General features: G+C 39.1%; 1 protein-coding gene across 3 annotated transcripts in view; it reads left to right on the top strand.

Moving 5' to 3' along the window:
• The first annotated feature begins 425 nt into the window (after positions 1-425).
• Positions 426-9,910, top strand: part of LOC139731623 (peroxisomal carnitine O-octanoyltransferase-like) — a 39,740-nt gene continuing 30,255 nt past the window's right edge. For 2 of the 3 annotated variants that reach the window (XM_071642515.1, XM_071642512.1), the window contains exons 1-4: positions 426-717; positions 2,047-2,228; positions 6,842-6,966; positions 8,140-8,318. In XM_071642515.1, coding sequence (XP_071498616.1) covers positions 2,105-2,228; positions 6,842-6,966; positions 8,140-8,318 — 428 coding nt within the window. In that variant the 5' untranslated portion in view covers positions 426-717; positions 2,047-2,104. Of the gene's footprint in view, positions 718-769; positions 993-2,046; positions 2,229-6,841; positions 6,967-8,139; positions 8,319-9,910 lie in introns of those variants that run through there. The other variant, XM_071642513.1, reaches the window with a different exon arrangement.

Genomic DNA, 9,910 nt, shown 5'->3' with positions numbered 1-9,910 from the left:
TGCGCGTCAAGACGGATGTGTGTGTTGTAAAACGTGTGTGTGTCGTGAGCGATCAGTGGTGTGGTGTGCGAACCAAAGCTATATATAGCTGTGTTTTGGTCTGATGTTTACGTCCTGCGAACCCATCATAAAAAAATCATGGTAAGCACTATCGGGGCACCCGTCCCGCTTCATCATGAATATTCATCATCTACATGTATCCGTAATACCGTTGAAATACATATTTTTTTCATTTCCCGGCAGCGTTTTTACATTTCTCGGCAAAACTGAACATTTTTCCATCTCCCGGAGAGAGTTTTAACATCACCCATTGATGCAATTTTTCGAGATTTTTACATTTCCCGGCCATACGTTTTGCACGTATCCAGCGTTCTGCCATTTACTAGTACAGTATCTTACTGCCTGATGAATATTCATGATGAAGCGGGACGGGTGCCCAAATAGTGCTTACCACCCATCATGGATCGAGTGTACTACCGGATACCGATACCTTGGCTTGCTTTAGAATAAATTCAAAGCTTTCGCTCAGCGACTAACGAACCGATCCATTTGTCGTCGACCCCCTCGTAGACAGACTGTCATCGTTATAAACAGTATCGCATTTCGGTGAACACGAACGAGCAGGTACGGAGAGAGATAAGTGTTAAAAATCTTGGAACGAGAGAGAGGAGACGTACCGCTGACGCTGTCGTGCCAATTTGCAGGGACCGATCCACGGTAGGCATCAAGCACTCCCCCTTCCCCGCCCCTGACCGGCCCCGCACAGCAACTGTGCGCAAGCCGTCGTATGCCTGCTTGTATGCCTTCGGGCGTTCGGCCAGTGAGCAGTGTCATGACATTGTACAGTACGAGTTCTGTAGTTCGTGTTCGCTTTTGACTGTTTATCTACCCAAGTTTTACACTCCATCGTCTCGTCTCGAACCAGCTCTTGCCACCTAACGTGAGGTTGCTACCTTCAGCTCCGGAGTCTGGCAGAGATCTGTTAGATTCAAGTGAGATTATGCCCGGGGAGGATCGAGGAGTAGGACTAGATAGTAGGACCTACATAGGAGAGAACTTTGTTAAGTTGTTGTTGATAATGTTGTTGTTTGAGACGCGATTCTACACCAGTAACCGTTATACGTAATACTATCCTCAACCAAACCTTAGCAGTTTTCAAAACAGAGTTTCTAGCAAGGGAAAAACAATCTTTATTCTTATATGATTATAAATGCTGAGTGAAACGGCACTGACTCTAGCTAGCGTTAGTCGTAAATTTAAAGGACAAGGTCACCTTCATACTAGTACGTAGTAGACATGTGGGTTTTGTGAATGTAGCAATATTAGTAAGGGCTAGGCATCTGTGAGACTTTGTTTGAGGAAAATCGGACAATCCGTTTGAAGTTTCTGCTCAGTCACAACTGGATGAGAAGACTGTACTATGTCTAGTGGGTCTAGAGTAGACTATAGCTTGTGGGGTTGTGATGTCACATACATTACATGTACAAATGATCGACAAAGAAAGCATTAGATTAATGATAAAGAAAATTCAACATATATTGTAGGCCTAGCTAGCTAGGCCTACTTTTCTCATGTAACAAAAGAACACTTGACTTCTCTCTTTCATTTAATAGTTCAGAAGGCAAGGGGAATAATATTAGTTATTACCTTTAACGTACATCAGTAACAAGTCAAAGAAATGTGCACTTTGTTCAATAAAGCTTTGTGAAATTCTCTTTTTATGTTTCTATATTGTTGTACGCATGTGACATCATACACTATGGTAGTCTTCTCATCCAGCAGTGACTGTGCAGATACTTTAAAAATTCATAACTTTTGAACGATTGTCTGAGTTTTCCCCAAACATTCACTGATACGTTCTACTAAATATTGATTATTGTTGCCTTCACTCAATCCACATGTCTATGAAGGTGGACTTGCCCTTTAAACAGTGCATTTCAATTTTCTCTGGGATTCTCCGATTTGGTGTCCAGATATTTTATAGATTTCTTTCTTATGATTTCTTGATATATATGCAGGTGCTTTGTTGTCTTGCTTTTGATATAGGCCATACTTTGCAAGGTACTGTACTGTTGTCAGCACCAAGTAGACGAAGGGGGAGAAAATGGATTCTGATCCGCCCCTGTCCACCAACATGATACCAGAGAGAACATTCCAATTTGATGAGGGCCTGCCACCACTCCCTGTCCCACAGCTAGATGATACCCTGGACAAATACCTGGATTCTGGTATGTTGACTGTCAAACTCTGTGGCCCGAATTCACGAAGGTGGTACAATCTTGTCCATGGTTTAAACAATGGACAAAGACCGTTTTATCGGGCACCAAGTGTCGCATGACCCTTTTTGTTGACAAAATGATCATTTCGTAATGAAATAGGCCATGCAACACTTGCCGCCTCGTTAAAACTATGGCGTTTGTCCATGGTTTAAACCATGGACAAGATCGTACCACCTCTGTGAATTGAGCCTTCAGGAGTGTATTTCATTATGATTCAAAAGCAGAACTTTGTATACCACCTCAGGACCTGGAAGCCTTGGTGAATGGGGCACTACGCTGATGATAAAACTAGTCTGCACATGCACACACACACACACTCACATTATCAAAGTCAAGAAAAGAATGACTTGCATTCACCTCGGTTTTCTGGACTATCTCTTTATGAATATAATTGGCATTCAGTCTCAAACTGGATAGGAGCACTGTACGTGTGCTACTCCAAATTCCTGATGCAAAAGAAGATACATCGTACAGAATACAGAACTCAAAAGTGATCATATTAACTCAAATAGCCGATTTGATGAGTCATGCTTTGTTTGTTTTTTTATTCAAAAACCCAGAACAAAAGTAATGGGGATTTAACACCATTCCTAGTCAAACGAAATGAAGGATTAAAGTGTATTTAACTTTGTTCATCACTGTAACAAATCACAAGGTTACATGCTGCTTATAGTTCCATGTGTGTGTGTGTTTTGTTTTGTTTTGTTTTTGTTTTGGGGGGTTGTATTCAACAGAACTGCCACAATTATTCAATCATCGGCTAATCAACAATTTATATGGCCTGCTAAAATAACACTGACTTAAGGTCTGAGGCAGGACAAGCAAGGGAAATATTTTTTTCTTATTACAGTATTAGTACTATTACTACATGTTGCATCTGCTGCTAGTGAAAAATTGCTTAAAGACAAGATGATGGGTTATGCAAGCACAGTTACTTGTTGCTACACTCTCCAACTTGCAGTCAGGTTCCATCCTGAGCTGAAGGGATTTTGCTGTTTTCATGCAACTTACAACTTTTTCAGGAGCTTTGCACCATTGTGATCAATGACTTTGTAGTTCCTTAAGTGGAATAACGGTTAAATGCCCTTTTATGTACAGGGGGATATTTGCTTCATCTCAGGGGATACTTGCCTAACAATGCGCAAAGCTTTTCTACAATCTTTGAACACAAACCACTAATGCATCGCAGTCAAGTTCACTCCTCATGAGTCTGATGAAGTGTCCTGGTAGTGTTTGCAGCCAGGAGAATATACAGGCACGGGCATGTTTCCCTCCAGTGCACATTAAAGCTGTGGTCTAAAGCCTTGTGATCTAAACAGTGTATGATGCAAGACTGATTCTATTGTTAACTATGTTGGGAGGTTATCCCCTGAAGCGTGTCAGTGTGAATTGTTTACTAGTGAGAATTGTTTATTAGTGAGAAATGTGCTGGTTGAGGGCAACTGCTGTTGTGATCTGGAAACTAGCTCCTTTGTACCAGTAGGAAACTTTGTGACCACAATTATATTGGAATGACAGGACCAAGTGGATCAGTGAGAATTTGATGCGCAAGTTTATAGTAACTTTAGAGCTGTTTAAACCCACGAGCACAGCGAGTGTTTTGTTTCCAAAGTTAAAAGAGAGCATCCAGTTCTCACTGATCTATGAAATAGGCCCGTGCATCATTTGTTTCAAAAAGTGGGCCCGTAAATTCATGAAATACAACCATTTTCCCCATCATACCTCCGGTACACCTACAATACTGAACAAGACTTAAGCCATGCGTTCACATTTTACTGGATGCATGGCTCAATGTGGATCAGTAAAAATCACTGCATCATAATTGATCAATCAGATTGCACATATTCTTATGCCTATTTTATAATAAAAATCAATGCATGATAATTGGCCAATCAGTTTGCAGAGATTCTAAAGCCTATTTTATAATACAAATTGTACTTGGATTTTTATCTAGATGCCACTGCAGTTGCATAATTTTATTGTTGGTGTATTATATCACACTATAAAATTTGATTGTTTTCGTATTGGTTTCCAGGGCAGTGATGTGACTCAGTTGCTACTAGTACATTTCTGCCTTGCGATGAAGTGCCTCAGGTTCGGTTCGGCCAGTGTGTCTTGCTGAGCAGTGTTGTGTGTAATCATGCAGTACCCTATTAAGCAAAAGGCAAAACACCCTGTCCTTCGGATACTAGTACAGGACATTTAATGGAGGACCCATGCGTGAGGGAGTCACAACTCATGGACATAAAATATCCCACATCAATTTCCTGCAAAGAGCAGGTTTTTAAAACCCTTTTCTTACTCTTCACTCTCAACTCTATAACTTTTGAAAGGATGAGGTTACATTGTACAATTTGCCATGAATAGAATGGGTTTAGATATGGTTTAGTGTGTGCAAAATTTCAGCTTAATCGTGTAATTGTCCTTTCTTTGTGGTTGCTATAGGATTAGGGTTTTAATTTCTGATTTTTGTCTCATTCATTGCACAGAGCACAGCTTGGTGAGATTAAGCACTTGAACAGACCCTAAACTTCATAGCTTCTTTTCTCAGTAAACACTTTTTCAGAGTTTGTACTTTCTTTCCAATATTTAGGTGGATTAGGAAAGTCCGTGTGTATTGAGTTTAAATAAGAATTTATATTAATGCTTTGTGTAGAGTCTGCACTTTCAAAATCAGCCCTTAACTAAAGATCCATGTCTGGTGACTTTTTGGTGCTTTTGTGATGCTGGGTCACATACGAAGGTGTATGTTGGGCAAATAATGGGGACTGTTAGCATTTTTTTTCTTCCATTCTTTTTTTCAATACAATTGCCGGTACTTGTATAACACACATAAACCTTTGCATAATATGGAGATAAATATAGCAGTCCATATCTCTTGATGCTTTCTTTTGAGCACCTCGAGTTTGATGTTGTTCCCATCCCGAGGTACAGATCGTCAATGTGACTTTGGGTTCTTTGTGGCATCATGATCTTTGGACCAAAGGCTGTTTGCTCATCCTTGGCCTTAAAGGAGATGTTTGTCTTCACGTTGTACAAATACCTAACCAAATTAAACTTGTCATTACCCGGAGTTTCAGATAAGTTATCTTTGTGTTATCATGTGACCCGTTCACACAGCCTCCAATAGCCATGATTATTTGGGGTGCAATTTGTATCGTGATACAAAAAGAAAAATTTGCTTTAATCATACAGATGTAATACAGTAAAAGCTGATCATATTTTTGTGTACAAATATTTTTGTGAATGAGGAAGTTGCAGACATTTTTTTTTTTAGATGTTGTTTTTCTTGATTTGACTCAGCATGGCCTGTCCATTCACGATATTTTTGGGAGTTAAATTTACAATCTAACAATGATTAGCAAAATTCACAACAATTGCACCCTCACAAAAATACAGCTATTGCAGTAAACCAGAGTGCAAAAAGGAAGAAAAAAAGAGCATGATTTGAATTGCACTTTTTCATTGTGTGTGAATGGGCCTGTAGTGCACATAAGACAACGGAAATTTGACTTTCAAGCTTGAATGTCAGTAGCATTGTTAAAGTTGTTTGTCTATCTATGCTTTGTTTTAGAATGTCAAACTCATTGCTATGCTCAATCACATATGATGAGCATGCTATGTTACATTGTCTATGCTGCAAGGTTAATGTTAGCCTTTAAACAAGGCGACTCGCTCTGCGTGCCCCCGTATAGCGCGTTTACCCCACAAACCTGTTGGCCGGCGAGTGGAGCGAGCCGCCTTTATCCACTCGTTCAGGGATGTGTACTTTTGTCGTTGTTGTTGCTTTATATTCTTTGACAAATTTGCGTACAAATTTGACGCAGAAAATACACACGGCACCAAGGCAAGCCTCGTTAATATTAAGTAACTATTCTTATTCTACTTAAGAATAGTTACTACATACAGTTAATACATACAGCATGTTTCACAATGCCATGTTTTCTGTACTTCAGATTTTTTTTTTCATTGCAGAATGTCTTTCAAATGTCAAAATAAATGGTAGATCACAAGATGACAGTTTTTACTGTTCTGTAACTGTACAGAACTTTCTCAAAAAACTTCCACATGGCACCTCATATTAGTCAAAACTGAAGTGTGAGCTTTGCTTGTACAGTTTGTACTTTTGAATTTTATGAAGATGTAGTTGCACAAATTGCCTTGAGGTAATTATATCTTTTAGATTACACCTCATATTGGTCAAAATTGAAGTGTTTGTGAGCTTTGCTAATTTTGAATTTCACAAAAGATGTGGTACACGAGTTCCATTGAGGCAAATACAATCAAGGGTATTTATTTGTAGATCATCCTTGTCGATAGTATGAATATCACAATCCAAAATTGTTGGCCATGAATGTCATGTCAATCATTGATAACATGTTCCTTTTTTCTGATACCAAGTAGTGATATGTCAACAATGCTGTTTGCCGAAGATGTTGATCACCGCCCTGATCTCACAATCATTGATTTTATCTGTTTGCACTAATGCTTGCATGAAGAATTCATCTCACTTAATCTCTGCTCTCAAGAACAATTTTCTTTTTATCATCACATAATGACAGTGAGAGCAGTCACGACAGATGAGGAGTACAGGGAGACACAGAGGGTCGTTGAGGAATTCAGAAGTAGCCTTGGTCCTCAGTTACACAGCAAGCTACTGGAGAGAGCCAGGGACCGCAAAAATTGGGTACAGACCTTCCCTGAGCATTGAGCTGTTGCCCGTTCCTTATCATGTTAAACTCACATGCAATCTGCAAGTTTCTAGCTTGCATAATTTATGAGCATTTCTTGATTGTGATGTCAAATTAAGTGGGGATTTGCATTTTAGGAGCTCAAATCTATGGCAGGTTAGCAACAAATGTCATAGTGCCTGCTACTTTGGCACTTGTGTCTTGACAAGCATCGAATTAAAGATTATAGAGCATGTGCATGTTGAAATGCTGTACACGGATTTTCAGTCTTGAAACATAATATATTGAAATGCTTAAAGGAAATAGCAGGAAGATAGTAGGATAGTTGCTTCTCATTCTCCTAGAATTTGAGGTATTTTGTAACACAGGGATTATCCCAAAGTATATAATAATGGTCAAATCAACATTTATAACCAAAAACTTCCTTTTTTTTCCAACAGAAGAAAACTGGTTTTAAATTTCAAAATGAAAAGTAATGCTTATGTTGCAACCAGTTGAATAAATATACAATATATGAGAAGTTCTGGATTAAGTGTTGTCAATTCTTATAGGTGACATGTAGTGCCAGGGTATAATAGTTAATAAGGAGTCAAACAAGAGGTATTTCAACCAAGATTTGATTATAATTGCTTCATTTAAATTGAATGTGACAAGCCAGTGTGAGGAATTTCAGATAGGTATACTTCCATCAATGTAAAAAGTTGATCAGTATAAGCAATGTTAAGTATTGTTAAATACACAAAATGTGAACAATAGTTATAATAAAATTGTCTCTAGAATAAACCGTTATAGCTTTTTGAGAAAAATAGTGATATCTCCTTGTATTTCAGGCTTTATTGTGGAATTTTTGTATGGTAGGATGTTTTGTGATACAACTGACCTACACGTATGCATCAAATGTGATACAGCTGTAACTTGAACATTTTTTATGAAAATCACTGCTCCAAATGGTAAACAGTACCTGTAACGGTGCTTGCAGTGTGTAGCAACATGACTTGGAAGTGATATTTGAAAATTGAATCAGAAATACTTTGTATTCTGTGTTTTATGTGTTTTATTGATCTCATCTCCAGTCCATCTGAATTAATCATGTCCTGCATTCCCAACCATGTCTCAATCCCATCAAAAATGATCTGGTTTTCATGCTCTGAATCTGCACACATCTACAGCTGGAGGAGTGGTGGACAGAAAGGGTCTACCTGACAAGTCGAACACCCCTGGGGGTGTGCTCGATGTACGGTGCCAACAGATCCATGCAGACCTTTTGGCCTCCTTGTCTGGGGGTTGAGGTTGAGCGAGCGGCAATCTCCACCTGGCACATGCTCAAGTACTTTGAGATATTGAGAAAGTGAGTGTTGTTCGTGTCAAAATTTGAGGAGAGTGAATTTGTTTTGAATTTGAATAGTTCTATAGGAGCTGTAGTGAAACTGGCTTAAACCGTGGTCATAGAAAACTCCAAGTAATAATAGGTAGTCAATAGAGACAGACATATTTGGCCACTTTGGACAAGTAGGCGATCAACTTGACTCTGTCAACATTGTAGTGAATGTTTATCCATCCATGTCTCATATGCGTGCATGAATGCAAAGGGTCGCTTAACATCCACAATTAACTTTGAATCTCGGATGTATGGAATCAGAACGTAGCACTGTATATCCAGTTAGGAGCTGTGACTCTCCAACAAGTTGGACAGTTGTGAAAAGGCTGTAGTGTAGAGGTGTCGTGGCTGAGTGGATAAGAACCCATGTCTCTGAATCACATAAGCATAGTTTGGGTTCGTGGGTTCTCAAGCCCAATGTAAAGCCTGATACATTTGCCCTTCAGCAAGGCATTTTGTCCACATTGCTGCTCTCCACCTTGTAGTATAAATGGGTACCCGGTAGGATGAGATTGTTTATGTAGGTTGATCAGTGTGTGCACGCCTGTAAAATGGCTGAGACTGGCTGGAATGCTCCCCAGGAAGTGGAGAGTGAGCACTGTTAGTGCTGGTTGGAAATAATGTACCAGTGACCAGGGTGATTAATAGTAGTCTGTAAAGCGCATTGAAATTTGTACAAAGTCTGAAATGCGCTATATAAACACTAGCTATTATTGTTATTATCATTAATGTGAGATGCAATAACTCTGACCAGAAAAGCAGTGACTAGAATTCCAGCAGGTAGAGATAGCAAAGTACTATATTATAGTAGTGCTTATGCCATGCTTTGAATTTTTCTTCAATTTTAACTGGAAAGAACTGCTTGAGAGTGCCCATTGGGTCAGATATGATGAGTCTTAAAATCCATTTCCTACCTATATCCATGATGTCGCTTAGAGAGTAGAATGCATGGACCATCTGTACAATTATTTATGGTAAAGGAAAAATTTCTCAGAAGACATTAAATTCTGTATAAGATGGCAGATGATGACTTTTGATGTTGGGAATACACAGAACTGTCTAACGTCAAGGGTTGAAATGCTATATCCAGGGAGGTGGTAAGTCCCTCATTAGCATGTCAAGCTCTTACAGATAGATTATTCCATATGTTCATCCTCATACTAGTCATCATCTACAGTATGTAGCATTGGTTGTATGGATGTGACAAAAAGTACCTTGAACCCAAAGAGCCAGACAACAGGACAGATGTTCCAGTACTTTAAGGGACTCGTACTCTTTTTCATTTCAGTTGTTTTGAAAGAATGTGAGCTTTTAAAGACCCGGGGGATGTTTCATAAAGCTGTTCATACTGTTACGAACAACTTACGAACGACTGGGGATCAGTTCTTGTGCTGAATTATTGAAATTCTGATAAGTATAGCACATTAGAACTGATCACCAGTTCTCAAGTCGTTCGTAACTTTACGAACAGTTTTATGAAACGGGGCCCTTGGGGTGTTTCAGAAAGCTGTTTGTAAAGTTACAGAAAGCTTATGAACGACTGGTGATCAGTTCTTCTGTTG

This window comes from Diadema antillarum, unplaced genomic scaffold, assembly GCF_040938485.1.
Source record: "Diadema antillarum isolate AM-2024a unplaced genomic scaffold, OU_Dant_1.0 seq00000382_RagTag, whole genome shotgun sequence".
Taxonomy (NCBI): Eukaryota; Metazoa; Echinodermata; class Echinoidea; order Diadematoida; family Diadematidae; genus Diadema; species Diadema antillarum.
This window is presented reverse-complemented; position numbering and strand designations above follow the sequence as displayed.